At 47.8% G+C, this 19,321-nt stretch overlaps 2 protein-coding genes across 2 annotated transcripts in view; one reads left to right on the forward strand and one right to left on the reverse strand.

Annotated features, from left to right (window-relative positions):
* Positions 1-19,321, reverse strand: part of LOC117090787 (ovostatin-like) — a 123,555-nt gene that overhangs the window by 90,132 nt on the left and 14,102 nt on the right. The gene's annotated exons all lie outside the window — the stretch shown is intronic.
* Positions 5,281-7,030, forward strand: LOC117090792 (keratin, type II cytoskeletal 8-like). The gene has a single exon (XM_033223403.1). It carries the CDS (start codon positions 5,348-5,350, stop codon positions 6,797-6,799), a length of 1,452 nt encoding a protein of 483 aa, XP_033079294.1. The 5' UTR covers positions 5,281-5,347; the 3' UTR covers positions 6,800-7,030.

Here is a 19,321-nt window from a genome sequence, read left to right on the forward strand (position 1 = left end):
CACTGATGGTTCGCTTTAAAATGGTTAATTTTATGTGCATTTCACCTGGCGCATAAGAAGTGCCACGCAAGTACTAGTTGTTGTCCTGCATGCATTCCCTGACTTTCCTGATAAGAGGTCCAGAGCTGTATCTGATACTTTCATATCCTTCTTGTGTGGAAATTTACTGGCTGGGAGGTGGAATCAGAGAAAGCGAGAGCCTGAAAGACTGCAGTGATTGCAGAGCTGACGCTCCGCCAATAGAGGAGATGGGGTGGGGATGCCTTTGGGATTTTCTGTGTGCTCCGGGGAAACCTTTCCTTTCCTTAGGTCCAGGATGAGGAGACACAACAATGTCCCTGTCACCAGTTACTGAGTGCTTGCCCCGTGCCTTCAACAAGCCAGGGAAATGGACATACAACCAGATGATGTGAGTGCAGTGGGTGTTTTGACAGGCACTGTGGAGGGGAGCTGGGTGCCTGGGAGCACTCACAGAGGAGCTCGTCTAGTTAAGATTACTTTCAGCTGTGCCCAAGAGCAACCAGACCACAGGGCTCAAGCACCAGGGTTCATATTCTCCACACAACAGGAGAAGGGAGGTCGGTAGCACAGGGCTGACGTGGTGGCTCCATGATGCCTTCAGGAACCCAGGACTTCCTTCCACTCTGTCTGAGCATGTGGGTTTCGGCCGAAGAGTTGTAACAGGCGTGCCATTTGTTACTCGCAGGTGCTGCATCGGAGTCCCAGGCGGGAAGTAGGCAAGCACAGAGAAAAAAGGTAAAAGGCAGAAATGAGCCCAATCTCTTCCTTTTTAAAAGCAGATTCCTAAGAATCTCTACCCAGAGGCTTCCTCTTACATCTTATTGACCGGCACTGGATCACACGACTGCTTCTAGCCTCACGGGAGTCTTGGGATTCTAAGAGGAAGAAGGGGAGCTGCCTTCACAGAGGGCAGCCAGCTGTGCAAAATCTGCTGGAGGCACCGAACTGTTGGTGGAGGGGTTGGGGTGCTCGGAGAAGGCTTTCTGGAGGGTGTGATGGCAGAGATGAACTTAAAGGCCAAGTGGGAGTTACCCCTGCTGAAGCAGGGCAGGGTTACCAGCATTCCAGGGACAGAAGGCAGCATGAGTGTTTCAATGAAAAGATGGCAGTTGCTATAACAAACTAGACACAAATACTCAAATAAAGGCTTAAACACAATGGAAGCTTATCTCTCAATAATGGGAAGTCCAAATCCATGATGCTTTAAGTCAGGAACCCAGGTTCCTCCCATCTATGCCACCCAATCTGCCATTGCTAATCTGGGGCTTCCATGATGGCCGTGCTCCTTGGAAGGGAGAAGAGCAGACAGAGGACATGTGGGAGGTTTGAGGCACAGGCCCGGAAGCAGCATGTGTCACTCCAGTGCAGATTGGCCAGCACGGGCTCTGACGGCCACCTCTCACTGCAGGGGCAGCAGGGAAATACAGCCTGGCTGTCTGCTCAGGAGGAAGAGTAGCCAGTGTCTGCTGCAGTGATAAGGGGAGAAAATGTTCAGTCGGGTGTGCAGTGGTTGCTTCTCCTTTGTACACGGCAGGTGGAGAGGGGAGGGTGCCCTAGACATTGGACAAGAAAACTATAGTCATTGGAAGTTTGTCTTTTGCTGTAAACTTAAGGCCTTGGCTCTCTCGTTTGTAAATCAGGCTCTTGGTGAATTTGGTTAGCATGAATTCATTCTCCAGCACCAGCTTACTCCAAAGTGAGCTAGTCTTGATGAGTTTCGGCCAGACTAAGCACGAGCTCTTCATCTCAGGATGAGTCTATCAAGTGCAGTCTTCTGAGTCCCAGCTGCATCCCCCAGCTCACCTTCTTCATTTCTTGGTATGAAAACAAATCTGGTTAGATAGTCCACTGAAAACAACGTCCTCCACAGTAGCAGCTTCCATTGGAAGAGATCTTCATACACATCTAGCCTGATCCCTGCCCCATTAGAAGTCCCATAAGTGATCATCTAAGCCAGCAGTGAGCTTATCACCTCAAAATGTATTCTCTTTGGGATAGATCTAATTGTGAAAATGTGTGTTTCTGTATATACCAAGCTGAAAATTTTCAGTTTGTAAGTTCATTTGTCTAGAGGTACACAGAGTAAGTGTACTTCAGCTGCAGGAAAACCTTTTGAAACATTACACTTGCAGGAATTCTATACAAGATGCAAACATTCCTTACAACGAATTTCTCCTTTCCTTAACCATGTAAGGACTGTTCAATTTAAAAGAAGAACGTGATTGGGTGATTTTATATTGTAGGCAGAGGAATGAGGCTGACTGGAACAAGAGCTGAGCTTGTCTTTTAATCCTCCATTACATGGTGACTATCAGGAGCTATGAAAGTCCTGAAATTTGACCTTATTTGCAAAGTTAACAAGTGAGTCTGCCATAGTTTCAGGATGCTGGCAGAAGACGCGAGACTCCTGGGTTAGAGATAAAGGGTGGTTAATTACTCATAGCAATAGCAGTAGCCTGAGCACCATCATTTTTTTATGTTGGTTCCTCAAGCCCCAATTCCTACATGGGAGACAAGCAGGGCCAGGTGACAACTCCATATACAGGGTATGTTACAGGAGAGGAGCCCTGTATTTAGGAAACCCCAATCTTTTATTATGGGCTATAAGTAAACCTGCTGAGATTTGCCTAGGGGAAAACATGATCTTTATTGTATAGAACAGCAAACAAACCAGCCCTTTCCTTCGGAGGGAGACACTACCTCTGTTTTCCAAGGCTGATCTCAATGCAAACATCCTTGAAAAGATTATCTAGAGCAAGGACAGCCAGCTCTGCTGCTTGCAATATGTGAAGAAACAAGAGACTCCTGCAGAAATGTCTCCCATTCGCATTCATGTTTGACTTCATTTCAACTCTTTTATAAAATCTGCAAATCACCTAAACTAGTACACTTATTTTTCTAAATCCCCCACCACACCGAAATTCCATGCTAAAATATACAGGAGCTATTACAGAAAAAGGAAAAGGGAAGGTGGGAGCTACATTTTCTCATTATTTCCCTACTAAGTTTTATTTACAACTTTTCCTATTGTTTTCATTCACATCCAAGAGAGTGCTTTCCCTCCACATAATGCAGATTAGAAGGAACTGATTTGTAGCAATGCATGAATTCAATTGAAATTTTACATAGATTATATAAAAACTGGAAGCTTTGGTGGAGGGATCAGGACAGACAAGAGGCAGGACTAGACTGCAGCTCCAGACAGAGCAGCATGCGGAGGCTTGCACTGTGAATTTTAGCTCCAGATTGACTGCAAGAACAAATTAGCAATCCTGAGAGGACCCACAGACCCTCTGAAGGAAGCTGACTGGTCCTGTAGGACCCAGGAGACCCTCAAATACTGTGAGTGCCCCAGTGCGGAAGTGGGAAAGGGAGACCCTCCTTTCCCGAACACACAATCCCGCTGGAGAAGCTGGTGGTCTGTTTGCGGGAGAGGTTTCCGACTTTACCTGGAGCTGAGTCAAGTTTGAGAGCTGAGCCAAGCAAAATACAAGGGTAGAGGAAGCAGCAGAAAGCCCTGGGAGCTCGCTGGATCCCCAAGCAGCCCATTCCTGCTGGGTACCACAGGGATCCATCAGGAGGGTGGTAGAGGAGCAGGAGATAAAACTCCACAGGAAGGGGGACTTCTCTAGCTGAACTTTGTAACAATTTGAATGGGGCAAGAAGCTTCCTGGCCAGAACTCAGGGAAGGGCGCGAATCCAGCTTGCAGACTTCACAGATGTGGGAATAACTAAAGTCCTTTTCTTTTGCAGCTGGGAGATGGAAAGCTCCGGGCAAGTTTTCAAGCCTGACTTGCCTCCACCTGGAAACAGACTCGGGGCTGTTGGTGCGGGGGGGCATGGTAGGAGTGAGACCAACCCTTCCGTTTGCATGGGAGCTGGGTGAGGCCTGTGACTGCCAGCTTTCCCCCATTTTCCTGACAACCTGCATGACTCAGCAGAGGCAGCCTTAATCCTTCTAGGTACACAACTCCAGTGACCTGGGGATCTCACCCTCATCCCACACAGCAGCCACAGCAAGACCCACCCATGGAGAGTCTGAGCTCAGACACACCTAGCCCTGCCCTCACCTGATGGTCCTTCCCTATCCACCCTGGTGGCGGAAGACAAAGGGCATATCATCTAGGGAGTTCTAGGGCCCCTGCCCACCACTGGTTCCTCTCCACACTACTACAGCTGAAGCTTTTCGGAAAGTGCCACCTCTTGGCAGAAGGCCAACCATCACAAAATATAGAGTATTAAACCCCTAACGCTAAGGTCCTTCACAGAGTCCATTGCACCCTCTACCACCTCCACTGGAACAGGTGCTGGTATCCACAGCTGAGAGACCCACACATGGTTCACATCACAGGACTCTGTGCAGACAACCCCCAGTACCAGCCTAGAGCTGGGTAGACTCACTGAGTGGCTAGACCCCGAAGAGAGGCAACAATCACTGCAATTTGGCTCACAGGAAGCCACATCCACAGGAAAAGAGGGAGAGTACTACATCATGGGAACACCCTGTGGGACAACAAAGTCTGAACAATAACCGTCAGCCCTAGACTTTCCTTCTGACAGAGCCTACCCAGATGAGAAGGAACCAGAAAACAACCCTGGTAATATGACAAAACAAGGCTCATCAATACCCCCAAAAAAATCACACTAGTTCACCAGCAATGGATCCAAACCAAGAAGAAATCCCTGATTTACCTGAAAAAGAATTCAGGAAGTTAGTTATTAAGCTAATCAGGGAGAGACCAGAGAAAGGCAAAGGCCAATGCAAAGAAATAAAAAAAAATGATACAAGAAGTGAAGGGAGAAATATTCAAGGAAATAGAGAGCTTAAAGAAAATCAATTTAAAAAATTCAGGAAAATGTGGACACACTTTTAGAAATGCAAAATGCTCTGAAACATCTCAGCAATAGAATTGAACAAGTGAAAGAAAGTAATTTGGAGCTTGAAGACAAGGTATTTAAATTAACCCAATCCATCAAAGACAAAGAAAAAGAATAAGTAAATATGAACGAAACCTCCAAGACGTCTGGTATTATGTTAAATGACCAAACCTAAGAATAATCAATGCTCGTGATGAAGAAGACAATTTTAAATGCTTGGGAAACATATTTGAGGGAATAATTGAGGAAAATTTCCCTGGCCTTGCTAGAGACCTAGACACGTAAATACAAGAAGCACAAATTTGGGAAATTCATTGCAAAAAGATCTTCACCTAACCACATTGTCATCAGGTTATCCAAAGTTAAGATGAAGGAAAGAATCTTGATCTCCGCTCCTTCTAGGATCTCCTCCTGGTTCGGCCCACCTGCCTCCACTCCTGCCTCCACCATGTCCATCAGGGTGACCCAGAAGTCCTACAAGGTGTCCACCTCTGGCCCCCGGGCCTTCAGCAGCCGCTCCTACACGAGTGGGCCTGGTGCCCGCATCAGCTCCTCCAGCTTCTCCCGAGTGGGAAGCAGCAGCTTTCGGGGTGGCCTGGGCGGCGGCTATGGTGGGGCCAGCGGCATGGGAGGCATCACAGCAGTCACGGTCAACCAGAGCCTGCTGAGCCCCCTTAACCTGGAGGCGGACCCCAACATCCAGGCCGTGCGTACCCAGGAGAAGGAGCAGATCAAGACCCTCAACAACAAGTTTGCCTCCTTCATAGACAAGGTACGGTTCCTGGAGCAGCAGAAGAAGATGCTGGAGACCAAGTGGAGCCTCCTGCAGCAGCAGAAGACGGCTCGGAGCAACATGGACAACATGTTCGAGAGTTACATCAACAACCTTAGGCGGCAGCTGGAGACTTTGGGCCAGGAGAAGCTGAAGCTGGAGGCAGAGCTTGGCAACATGCAGGGGCTGGTGGAGGACTTCAAGAACAAGTATGAGGATGAGATCAATAAACGTACAGAGATGGAGAATGAATTTGTCCTCATCAAGAAGGATGTGGATGAAGCTTACATGAACAAGGTAGAGCTGGAGTCTCGCCTGGAAGGGCTGACTGATGAGATCAACTTCCTCAGGCAACTGTACGAAGAGGAGATCCGGGAGCTGCAGTCCCAGATCTCGGACACATCTGTGGTGCTGTCCATGGACAACAGCCGCTCCCTGGACATGGACAGCGTCATCGCTGAGGTCAAGGCACAGTACGAGGAGATCGCCAACCGCAGCCGGGCTGAGGCTGAGAGCATGTACCAGATCAAGTATGAGGAGCTGCAGAGCCTGGCTGGGAAGCACGGGGATGACCTGCGACGCACCAAGACTGAGATCTCCGAGATGAACCGGAACATCAGCCGGCTTCAGGCTGAGATTGAGAGCCTCAAAGGCCAGAGGGCTTCCCTGGAGGCCGCCATTGCAGATGCCGAGCAGCGTGGAGAGCTGGCCATTAAGGATGCCAACGCCAAGTTGTCCGAGCTGGAGGCCGCCCTGCAGCGGGCCAAGCAAGACATGGCGCGGCAGCTGCGTGAGTACCAGGAGCTGATGAACGTCAAGCTGGCCCTGGACATTGAGATCGCCACCTACAGGAAGCTGCTGGAGGGCGAGGAGAGCCGGCTGGAGTCCGGGATGCAGAACATGAGTATTCATACGAAGACCACCAGCGGCTATGCAGGTGGTCTGAGCTCGGCCTATGGGGGCCTCACAAGCCCCGGCCTCAGCTACGGCCTGGGCTCCAGCTTTGGCTCTGGCGCAGGCTCCAGCTCCTTCAGCCGCACCAGCTCCTCCAGGGCCGTGGTTGTGAAGAAGATCGAGACTCGCGATGGGAAGCTGGTGTCCGAGTCCTCTGACGTCCTGCCCAAGTGAACAGCTGCGGCACCCCCTCCCAGCCTGCCCCTCCTGTGCTGCCCCAGAGCCTCGGAGGGAGACCACTATGTAGGGTACCACTGGGAACAGGAGACCCACCTGAGGGCCCTCAGCCCACCCACAGGGGAGTTGACTACGTGGGGACCCCCCTTGCCCATGCCTCCAGCTATAAAACAATTCAATTGCTTCTTTTTTTTTGGTCCAAAATAAAACCTCAGCTAGCTCTGCCAACCAAAAAAAAAAAAAAAAAAAGAATCTCAAGAGCTATGAGACAGAAGCACCAGGTAACCTAACCTATAAAGGAAAGCCTATCAGATTAACAGCAGATTTCTCAGCAGAAACCTACAAACTAAAAGGGATTGAGGCCCTATCTTCAGCCTCCCCAGACAAAACAATTATCAGCCAAGAATTTTGTATCCAGCGAAACTAAGCATCATAAGTCAAGGAAAGATACAGCTATTTTCAGACAAACAAATGCTGACAGAATTTGTCATTACCAAGCCATCACTATAAGAACTGCTAAAAGCAGCTCTAAATCTTGAAACAAATCCTGGAAACACATCAAAACAGAACCTCTTTAAAGCATAAATCACAAAGGCCCTATAAAACAAAAATACAAGTTAAAAAGCAAAAACAAAAAAACAAAAATAAACAAAGTAGACAGGCAACAAAGAGCATGATGAATGCAACGGTACATCACATTTCAATGCTAACATTGAATGGAAATGGCCTAAATGCTCCACTTAAAAGATACAGAACCACAGAATGGATAAGAACTCACCAACCAACTATCTGCTGCTTTCAGGAGACTCACCTAACACACAAGGACGCACATAAACTTAAAGTAAAGGGGTGGAACAAGGCATTTCATGCAAATGGACACCAAAAGCAAGCAAGAGTTGCTATTCTTATATCAGACAAAACAAACTTTAAAGCAACAGCAGTTAAAAGTGACAAAGAGGAACATTATATAATGGTAAAAGGCCTTGTCCAATAGGAAAATATCACAATCCTAAACATATATGCACCTAACACTGGAGCTCCCAGATTTATAAAGCAATTACTAATAGACCTAAGAAATGAGATAAATAGCAACACAATAATAGTGGTGGGCTTCAGTACTCCACTGACAGCAGTAGACAGGTCATCAAGACAGAAAATCAACAAAGAAACAATGGATTTAAGCTATACCTTGGGACAAATGGACTTAACAGATCTATATAGAACATTTCATCCAACAACCACAGAATACACATTCTATTCACGAGCACATGGAACTTTTTCCAAGATAGACCATATGATAGTCCATAAAACGAGCCTCAATAAATTTAAGAAGATTGAAATTATATCAAGCACTCTCTCAGACCACAGTGGAATAAAACTGGAAATCAACTCCAAAAGGTACCTTCAAAACCACGCAAATACATGGCAATTAAATAACCTGCTCCTGGATGATCATTGGGTCAAAAATGAAATCAAGATGGAAATTTAAAATTCTTCGAACTGAATGACAATAATAACACAACCTATCAAAACCTCTGAGATACAGCTAAGGTGGTGCTAAGAGGAAAGTTCACAGCCCTAAATGCCCACATCAAAAAGCCTGAAAGAGCACAAACAGACGATCTAAGGTTACACGTCAAGGAACTAGAGAAACAAGAACAAACCAAACTCAAACCGAGAAGAAGACAGGAGATAACCAAGATCATACCAGAACTAAATGAAATTGAAATAAACAAAAAATACAAACACATAATATCTCTGCTTTGATGATTTTAGGTGGCATCCCTGGGCTATGGATTCCTGTTAATCTGTCGGTGCCTTGGGCTGCCACCCCTGCTTTGCATTTTGTGAAACTTCTTCTAACTTAGCTTACTCATCGTGTCCATGGAGCCTCAGGCATGATAATTTTTGCTACTGTTTCCTTGGTCACACTAGTAACTTCTGTTGTGATGTCCTGTGTAGCTCTGCATATTTCTCTTCAAACAGCTCAGTATGTGGAGAACTGGACACGCACGCACGGCCAATCGAGCGTAGCTACTTCAGAGCAGAATTAACACTGAGTTACAAACTGAAGTGGCAATGTTGAAATCTGTAGTCCTATGGTTCGGAGAACAAGTACAAAGCTTGCAGTTGCAGCAGCAATTGCATTGTCATTTTAATCACACTCATATTTGTGTAACCAACTTAGAGTATAACCAAAGTGAGTATCCATGGGACCTTGTGTGAGACCATTTGCAGGGAGCTTTCACATCCAACGTCACCTTTGATATTGGTGAATTACAAAACAAAGTTCTTAATTTAAATGGGCAAACACAAGAACTTCAGCCTTCTTTAGAAGACTGGATCGAATTCCAGCAAGGCCTGGAGAGCCTCAACCCTTGGACCTATCTAAAGCACCACCTTAACATCTTGCTTATGTGGGGGGAACGTTTGCACTTTCTAGCCTCCCTCTGCAGTCCCGGCAGCCTCTCCTTCTACAGCCGTGGGAAAGGGCCTTGCTTTTGAGTAAAGCTACTGCCTCCTCACAGCACTGAGTCCCCTCTCATCCCTATTTCTCAGGGAGCTTATTCCATTTCTAGTCCTCTCATGATTTAAATGTGAAGCCAGAATACAGCCATGGAACGGCTTCTCCCTCAGAGCCTCCAGTAGAAAGTCATCCTGCCAACACCTTGACTTTGCACTTCTAGCCTTCTTAACTGAGAGAACAAATGTCTGTTGTTTTAAGTGAGGGAGCCCTAGGAACCCAATACACCAACTTTCAAGGACCTCATCCCAGTGACCTCCAAGCAGGCCTGGATCTGTCTGTATGTGGTCTCAGTTCTGAAAGCTCCCATGAGCCTGCAGTGAAACTGTAGGGTCTTCCTGAATCCTGCCTGAGGAGGAGAGACAGAGGATTGCCCAGATACTGCCCCTCCCTCCTTCTAAACTCTGCTGGGCTCTCCCACTCCCCCAGGAAGGCTTCCCTGGAAAATTCTGCCCTGCACCTTGTCCCCTACCTTTTCAAGTGCTGCCTGCCCCTGTGGACTTGTATGGATTGCTCTGTTCTTTGCACAAGAGCAGAAACATCTGCCTGGGGTGCAGCTGAGCACTGCTGCTCCTAGTGGCTGGGATTTCTCTGACACAGAGCTCCCTCCATCTGCTATGTGGTCTCACTGACATCTGGGCAAGCTTCTTCCAGCCCCAGTTCCAAAGGTTCACAGTGATCGGCAGCTGGTGTTGAGACAGACCCACCTTCTGCAGGTGAACTTTGGGCCTCGGTTGTCCTTTTATAGACATTACCTATTGTGAGGGGCATAACTTTACCCTCCTGCCCCACCAGTGCATTTTTTATTCTTTATATTTTATTGATTTTATTATTGGCGAATTGAAGATATGATACTTCCTGCCAGCCAGTTCAGGATGATTTATTTAGCCTTTGAAGCCATTTGTTTCTGTGTTTCATGATATGAAATGGAGATGGAATTAAATATATGCTTCTTTGGGGGAATGGGCTTAGCACCAAAGGCTTTCCAGAAGGAGCTGCTCAGGCCAAGGAGGGTTCCCCTGCTGAATAGGGGAGGGAGGAATCCCCAGGAGCAGCCGCCCTACCTATAAAATTCACTGCAGCCATCCTCAGGGAGACCTGTGGGCTGTTTAGGAAGCCAAAGCTCTGTGAAGTAACTGCCCTACAAGCTGAGTTTGGCCTGTGTGGACCTGTGGAGCCAAAGAGGGGCGGTGCTGACCAGGAGAGGAGGCACTGGAGCCCTGCTGAAGACCTCCTGGCAGCCACGGCCTCTCCACCGTCCCCAGCAGCAGCAATGCATCTTCAGGCAGCTCCGACTGCTGGACCCTGCAGACTCAGAGCCCCGCCCCTCTGCAGCGGGAAGTTTATTGCTTCTGGGAACCCACGGGATGTGAGAGAAAACAACTCCGTGGCGCTGAGCCTTGGGTTTGAATATCAGACCTGGCGCCTACTGGCTTCACTTTCTTAAGTATAGAGTGGAAGGCAAACCCGCCCAACCTCCCACACACCATGACAAGCGCCTGTGGATAATACATGGAAAAGTGCTTTGTAAAGTGCTCCTCCTATGTGAGGGATTTATTATATTAGAATGACTCATGTGAGCTCTTAACCTACTTTCTTAGCCCTTACATGTTTGCTTTTCAACAGGGATTCCTGAGCCCTGGCCTGTTCTTGTATTTTCAGGAGCCACAGGCCCTTTACCCCATGTCTACTGACCAGAGGCCTGATGCTCCTGCCCACATCTCTCTCTGTCCCTCCGACCAGAAGACCTCTGGCCAGTCGCCATCCACTGATGTGGCATGACCTCCCCAGCCTTTGAGGCAGTGATCTGGATGCCCAGAGAGTCAACTACTGGGAACAAGGGACTGGCACCTCAGCTGTGGGTTCTCAAGAGTGGGCTCACGTGAAGGAGTGAGAAACAAGGAGCCCAGGAACCTGTCTCTGCCAGCCCACCCCTCTTTGCCCACGGAGCCCACTGCTGAGGCCCCAGCATGGGGACTGTGCCCAGCCTTCCCTGAGACCCTCACTCACCAGGTACTTGCAGATTTCCTCCAGGACCTGCATGTGGTCGCCGAGTGTGGCATGCTGCAGTGACTGGATGAGTGAGGACCAGCCAATCATGTCAGCCCACACCGCCAGGGCCTTTTCACAGGCCTATGGGATGGAGAGAAGGGAGGCCCCAAACCCACTCCTGTGACTCTCCAGCCAGGGGGCTGAGTGGAAGCCCTTCCGCCATAAAGAGAGGGCAGATGTGTTCAGAACCACCCATAGGACAATGTCAAAGAGGTGAATGTAGAGCCTACAGGCAAGGCTGGGCTCACGGAAATGGCCACAGGGAAGGGGCCCTGCTCTCGAGGAAAGGGGACACATATCAGGCCTGGCAGTGGCCAGATAAGTGACAGCCAGAGTATCTGGAGCACTTCCATGTTATCTTCCTGAATGCTGAGCACCAATGGGATCAGAAGTGTGAAAAAATGTTGGGGGGTGATGCCTCCAGGCTTATATTTTTCTAGTTGCTGCAGCATGTGGCCCACAGCAGAGGTGGCTGAGATCTTCACCTGCTCCCGCTCCTGCCAGGAAGCATAAAGCGAAGATGAGAGGCAACGGCTCCCCTGGCCCCACCTGGCCTGGCTTTCCTCCTTCCACGTCTTGGTCTCCATGTGCAAGGGGCCCCAGCTGTACTGTGCATGATGTGTTTATGTGAGGCGTTCTCTCTAGAGACCTAGAGCTAAGAAGCCTGTCGATGAAGGCACAGTGCTAGGAAATAAAGTCATCGTTTCAGTTCTACCATGGACTATATCTACAGCTTGTGACATTGTTTCCAAAGTGTTCAAGCAATTCTCCTGGCTCAGCCTCCTGAGTAGCTGGGATTATAGGCACCTGCCACCACACCTGGCTAATTTTTGTATTTTTAGTGGAGACAGGGTTTCACCATATTGGTCAGGCTGGTCTCGAACCCCTGACGACCTCAAGTGATCTGCCTCCCAAAGTGTTCAGATTACAGGTGTGAGCCACAGCGCCCAGCCCTGCACACCTTTAGACCAAGTATTCATGTCATCTACCTGCCTGTCCGTCCACACACGTGTACTTACCTTCCTGACACTGGCTTAATCTGCTGTTTTATTTTCTTGGCTACCTACTACCTATGAGTAGGTTTCCCTGCCTTCCCTTGGCAGACATGTCTTCTGACCTAGACCTCTGAGGTCCCAGGGAATTTCCAAAGTTGCTTCCACAACTTCTTCCTGATGGTTTACTCACAGCTTCAGGAGAAGCTCTGTGCTCCGGAAACTCTGGTCCCCACCCTCACCCTGACACATAAGCCGGAGACTTCGCAGACTAAGAACAGGTCCCTTCCTCTTGTCCTCTTGCACCCTCTAGAGAGCTCTTTCCCTCCATCACTGGGAAGGTGTATGTTGGATGGGGTGGGAGATTGAGGTAAGTGAGTCTCTGCCCTCCTGATAGGAGAGAATCACTTAATGACCAACGCTGATTCTCAGATGCCGGGGGACTTTTCTTGGGTATGAGCCTCAGAACCTTGCCTTTCCAAAAGCCACAAGGAGAACTGGAGGAGATGTGTACTTTGGTCCTAATGATTGTGAGGTACAACAACCCAGAAAGGGTCATCAGGAAGCTGTGGGATAAATCACATCTCCACAAACTGTCTCCAAGGAGCTTCCTGGTGGCAGGGGAGAAACACATCCCCCGCCAGGGTACGGATGCCTGAGATGGAAGCATTAGTTTGATCAGAGAACAGGGACAGCAGGGGTGGGAGTGCTCTATGGATTCTTCATTCTCCTAATTCTTCTCACTGGACAGCACCACTTATGGGCCTGGTGTGGTGGCTCATGCCTGTAATCATAGCACTTTGGGAGGCTGAGGTGGGAGGATCACTTGAGCCGGGGAGGTCTATGCTGCAGTGAGCCATGATAGTGCCACTGCACTGCAGCCTGGGGGACAGAGTGAGACCCTGTCTCAAAAATAAAAAGGAGATTATGCAGAGTCTGAAACTAAAAAGTTTAGCTCTAGATGTAGAGAATAGAGCATAGCAATTGGAAGACTGAATGTGCTGAGCCACGCTGTACACAAGTCCCTATAAAAATCAGAAGATGTCATGGCAGGTGTGCCCAAGGACGTGTAGTTTTCTGCTCACGAAAAGAACGTCTTAAGCAAGGCACTGTAAAGAGGTCAGTGCAAGGGTGAACAACACAATTTGAGCACTGACATGCGTTGGGGTTTGTGATGGCTGTGAGAGAGGCAACCACGACTGACATCCCTCACTGTTCCCAGAAAGCTACTGTCCAGAAGGAGAGAGATACCCTGAGATTGACATGTGGTAGGGAGAAGGGGGATATATGCACCGGTACAGGAGGTCAGTGGGGAGGGGCTTGGGTTAGAGATGAGGCAAGGGACAAGGGAGGCTTCTTGAGAAAGGGATGTCTGTGCTGCATTTTGAAGAATGAGGGGGAATTTGGAGACTGAGTGTGAGAGGCACCGCAGGCAGTGAAGAACCTGTGCAACATCCTCTGCCATATGCAGGGCAGGGACATCAAACTGCTCTTCTGCGACATTGCCAGGCAGCTGCATCCGCTGATTAATGATGTATGTGCCGAGGTCCCTAGGATCAGTTGGACACAATATGGGCTGAGCTTAGGATACTGGGTTAGAGCAAGGCACTGTGGTGTGAGGCTTAGGTCACCAAGGGACAGAAGAAAGGAGACTTGGCTACTCGAAGTTGAGCACAGGACACGTCCCAAATGCATTTCTTACTCTACACAATGGAGCACACACTCCTCCACTGACTCAGCAGAATTTTCTGGAGGAGCCACTGGTACCCAAATAAGAAGCCAACTGACTGATATGAAGAGGGTTCTGACTCGAAGGATCTTATTCTGCAGATGCCACTCATGGAGTAAAGCAGGGAGAGAACAAGTGGCTCTACCCACTTCCCAAACCGCACAGAAGCCTTAGGATCCCAGGGTCCTCATGGCAAGAGAAACATAAGACTCAGAAAGTTGAATGAACCAGACCTGTTCCACTCCTCCTCACATCTCATCTTCCTTGCAGGTGACACAAGTCTAGAGCTGGGAAGGACTTGACATCCCTGAGACACAGGTTTATGGGACGCCAGCTCTGGTGTCTATAGCTGTCTCAATTTGTGAGCCTTGGATTTCAATTGTTTTTTGTATTGGTCTCATCTCCTCTACGACTCTGGACACCGGCTGGTGGCAAGGCCAATGTCAGACTCAACTATCTTTCTGTTACGTTTAAAATTTACCATGTATACTGTACTTAACTTCACTAAGTCTGAAGATAATATCTTTTTTCTCCCTCCAAACAATATAATCCATGGACCTTAGAATGCTTGAATTCTGATCACAGCTTCCCACATTATATATTAATGTTGCCCAGTATTTTAGCTCCATCTTTGTATTTAATCTATAAATTTGCTCTTTATGTCATTGTCTTCATGATTGTCATGATTTTATACAATTAATACTGGTGTAGATTTACCCACATGCTTACAAATTTCTTGGCTTATTTTTCTTTCTTCTAGCTCTTTCCTCCCTTTTAGATTTATTTTGTTTTTCCTTCCTTTATGGTTCCTTCAGTGAGGGTCTCTTAGTAGTAAACATTTTTAGTCTTTGAAAGTGTCTTTATTTGGCCTTATATTTGTCTCTGTTTTCAGTAGTTTATAATGCTTCTAGGCATACATTTCCTTGGTTTTCGTCTGTTTGAGGTTTACTGAGCAACTTGAATCTCTAAATTGATACCTTTCACCAAACTTGGAAAGTTCTTACTATTATTTCTAGAATCGTTTTGTTCAGCCCCACCATGCTCTTTCTCTTCTTTTAGGACTCTCCTGACACAAATGTTACACCTTTTGTTATGGTCTCAGGTCACATGATACTTTTGGTTTCGAATCGTTTTTCTCTCTGTTCAGGTTGGATCATTTTTATTGATCTGTCTTCAAGTTCACTGATTCTTTCCTCTGCCATCTCCATTTTACTACGGAGCCTACCCAAGCTTATATTGTTCAGTTCTAAAGCTTTCCACAATTTTTCTGTATGTCTTCTATTTCTTTGCTGAGACTATTTCTGTTATTTCAAGAGTGTTCACCATGGCTTTTTGGAACACTTTGCACAGTAACCGCTTTAAAGTTTTTATTACATAATTTAAATCTCTTTCCCCTTGACTTCAGCAAGTTCATTGTCTTCCCATGTGCGTTGAAATGTTCCTGGTCCTTTGCATGCTGAGTGATTCTGGATTGAGTCATAGACATTATGAAGATGATATTATGTGACGCTGAGTCTTCCAAGAGTGTCCTGGTAATTTTAGCAGGCAATTGACCTATTTACTTTCAGGCTGCCAATCCGGTCAGCCGTCCGTGGGTTGTGATTCCAATGCCAGTTCTTGGTTCAAAGCCTCTGCTATTGTGCATTTGGGCCACCAGTGGCCAGCCTGGGACCTGGATGGTAGTCCATCCTGTAGTTCAGTTCTCATTGTCTATGACGTGCTAGTCAGGGTCAGACCTGGGCATATAGTGAGCTCGGGAGTTCACAAACACCTTTATAGGATCACTTTCCTCAGCTGCCTGCTCTCTGCAGCCTCCCTGGTACTTTACAGTTCCCTGGGGCTCCAATTCTTCAGTGGCCAGAAAGCTGGGGCTTTTGTTACCACACAATGCCAGGCACTTCTGTGACTGTCCCCACATCTGGTGCTAAGTGGCAGGCGGCAGAGAAGACATAAAGCAATGGGAGTTTTCCTCATCCTCTTGGGGCCACAGTGCCTGCAAATGGAGAGGAAGGCTTCCCTCCCTCAGAGTTTTGGCTTCCACAGGCTCCCATGGGGCCTGCCTGGGGGCTGAGGCTTGAGAGACCGAGAGAAAAAGAAATGAAGGATTTCTTCACTTCCTTTGAACATTGTGAGGTGTTTCTTGGCTCCTTGGGTGTTACCTGGAGGGCTTCTCTCAGAGCTCTCTCTGTATCCTGGTGCATACACCTCAGTTTCTGGTTGTGTGACTGCAGGCTGTGGATCCCAGGAGATATTACAAGCCATGCCCCTAGGGGTTATTGGGACCAGTAATGTCCTCCAACCCCTAGGACAGGTGGAGTGTCAGCAAACTTTTTGGTTTTGGTCTCTAGAGATTTCTCTTACCCTCCTGCAAGCTCAGCTATGCATATATATAATATTTTATCTAGTACACGAAGGTGTTTAGAGCAGGAAGGTTGTTATCTTCCATATGCTGGATTTGGAAGTCAGGAGCTATAGTCCAAGTGAGAAGTACTAAGTGGGCATCACCTACACAGAGGTCACCTGGGGAAATGGAAAGAGCTGCCCCACAGGGGCCCTCAGATGCAGGTGCTGGGTGCTGCTTTGCCATTCACCCAGTCATGTGGAGGGAGGCAGGGCACCAGGCAAAGCTTACTGGTCTCATCATCTGTGAAACGTTCTTCTACTATTTTGGTTCACATGTCCTCTTTTCTGTCTGTTCCATTTTTGGAACCTATTTGTATTTATTCTCTGTGTTTCTTAATTTCTCTTTCATATTTCCCATTTCTTTGTCTACTTGGAAGAATTTCTGGGCTGATTCACTTTTAATGAATTCACCCTTTAGTTGTGGTTATTCTGCTGTTCAACTCACCTATTGAATTTTCATTTAACTTTTTGTTTTTCTAATGAAGAAGATACTCTATATTTTTCTCTCCTGGATGACACTGTGGTATCTTGATAGTTATTTCATTATTCTATGGAGATATTTCCTGACCAGTGCCTGTATTGATTTATTGATTTATATATAACTTCAAATGTTAAATTTCTAAGCACTTTAGGAACTGAACTCAATATCTTTTAAAAAAAAGTTTCTGGGGATTCAATAATACTTTCTCTAAAGTTTTGTTCAGATTTTATTATTAACTCCATCCTTGGATGGTGGGTTTTCTTTTGGTTTTGCTTGTTTTGAAACAGGGTCTGGCTCTGGCACCCAGGCTGGACTGCAGTGGCAGGATTATGACTCATGGTGACCTTGACCTTCCAGACTCGTGATCCTCCCACCTCAGCCTCCCAAGTTGTGGTACTACAGGCACACATCGCCATGCCTGGCTAATTTTGCGTATTTTTGTAGAGATGGGGACTCACCATGTTGCCCAGTCTGGTCTTGAACTCCTGGGCTCACGCAATCTTGTGCCTCTGCCTCCAAAAGTGCTGGGATAATAGGCGTGAGTCACTGTGCCCGGCTGGATGCTGGATGTTTTGTTTCTCGAATGTTTCCTTTCATCTGTAGTGCTGGTTTTCCTGAATGTATACCGATCCTTGGTAGTGATTTCTGGCATTTCTATGCTAGAGTTTCTTGGCTGGCCCTGTGTGAAAGCAACACCCATGACTGCAGCCTGTTTCAGTAATGGCTGGGGAGCATCCGGAGATCTGTGGACAGCTGAATGTGACCCTATCCAGTGTTCTCACCCTGGGGCTCCTGCTCCTCCAGGGTGCTGTCAGACACCCAGGGAACCGCCCCGTGTCTTTGGTCTTGACGCCATGCTCCCTGCTTCACTGGGGTGCTACCTGCCCCTGCTGCTTGCCACTTGCTAAGGGGGCTATTGGGAGGGCGGGATGGAGGCAAACGGAACTGTGCGGCTGAACTGCCGCCCTGCACAACCATCCAGGGTTGCCCAGAGTCGTCTTCTGCTGCCTGTGTTCACAACCCCTGAGCTTAGTGCATTCCAGAGCCCCTTCCACCTCCTGTAGCAGTTTCTTCTTTCCCTCACTGTGTGCTATGCTTTCTGCTTCAGTTCCAAATCTGCCTGCTGTTCGTCTTTCAGGGATACTCCAGTCCTCAGCGGGCGGGGCATGGGGGATAATTAATCTTTCAGGTTCATTACAAATTTTAAAAATATCTGTCAGCCGGGCGCAGTGGCTCAGGCCTGTAATCCCAGCACTTTGGGAGGCTGAGGCGGGCGGATCACCTGAGATTGGGAGTTCCAGACCAACCTGACCAACATGGAGAAACCCCGTCTCTACTAAAAATACAAAATTAGCTGGGTGTGGTGGTGCATGCCTGTAATTTCAACTACTCGGGAGGCTGAGGGTGGAGAATTGCTTGAACCCGGGAGGTAGAGGTTGCGATGAGCTAAGATCACGCCATTGCACCCTAGCCTGGGCAACAAGAGTGAAACTCCGTCTCAAAAACAAAAAACAAAACAAAACAAAACTGTCATCTCTGTTTTCTAGGGGTGTGGGGCAGGGATGTAGGGCAGGAAGGGGTGACTGAATGAATACTCACTCACCCATCTTGAGCGCCTATGCATGGGTTTTTGTTTTCTCCTGGTCTTTAAATTAAAGTGCTGACCCCGACTCATCTCCCTGTTTAGCCATTGTGTGACGATGTGGGCCTCCCACTTCTGAAAGTGTCTGTTCCTGTGTTCAGGGGCTCTCTGTCATTTCCCACCATGTCCCTGTTATTTGGACTGTGCCTGGCTCACGGTAGGTGCTCAATCAAGTTTTGTTCAACGAAAGTGTACAAGGCTTAGCTGTTTATGGTCAGTATGAATTCACACAAGGTAATATAGATTTAAGCCATTTTGTTCACAGTATAACAAGAATAACTATGTGCATTTTTATCTTTTTAAATCTCGAATTCTTGAGCTCATCCACAGTAGAGAACAAAGTCAAGAGCTACAGATGTGGTCCACGGTGGAACTGAAATGATAACCTTCATCCCTAGCACGGTGCTTTCATCAACAGTCTTCTTAGCTCTAGGGCTCTAGAGGGAATCCCCACATACACACATCGTGTCATCTACGCATCAGTTAAGCACAGTGCAGCCCGCGCCCCTTGTACATAGAGACCAAGATGTGGAAGGAGGGCAGCCAGGTCAGGCAGGGCCAGGGAAGTCGCTGGCTCTCATCTCCACTTGTGCTTCCTGGCAGGAGCGGGAGCTGGTGAGGATCTCAGCCAACTCTACCCTGGGTCACATGCTACAGCAGCTCCAAAATTAAAAGCCTGGAGCCACTACCCAGAAA

Source organism: Trachypithecus francoisi, unplaced genomic scaffold, assembly GCF_009764315.1.
Source record: "Trachypithecus francoisi isolate TF-2019V2 unplaced genomic scaffold, Tfra_2.0 Lachesis_group11, whole genome shotgun sequence".
NCBI lineage: Eukaryota > Metazoa > Chordata > Mammalia > Primates > Cercopithecidae > Trachypithecus > Trachypithecus francoisi.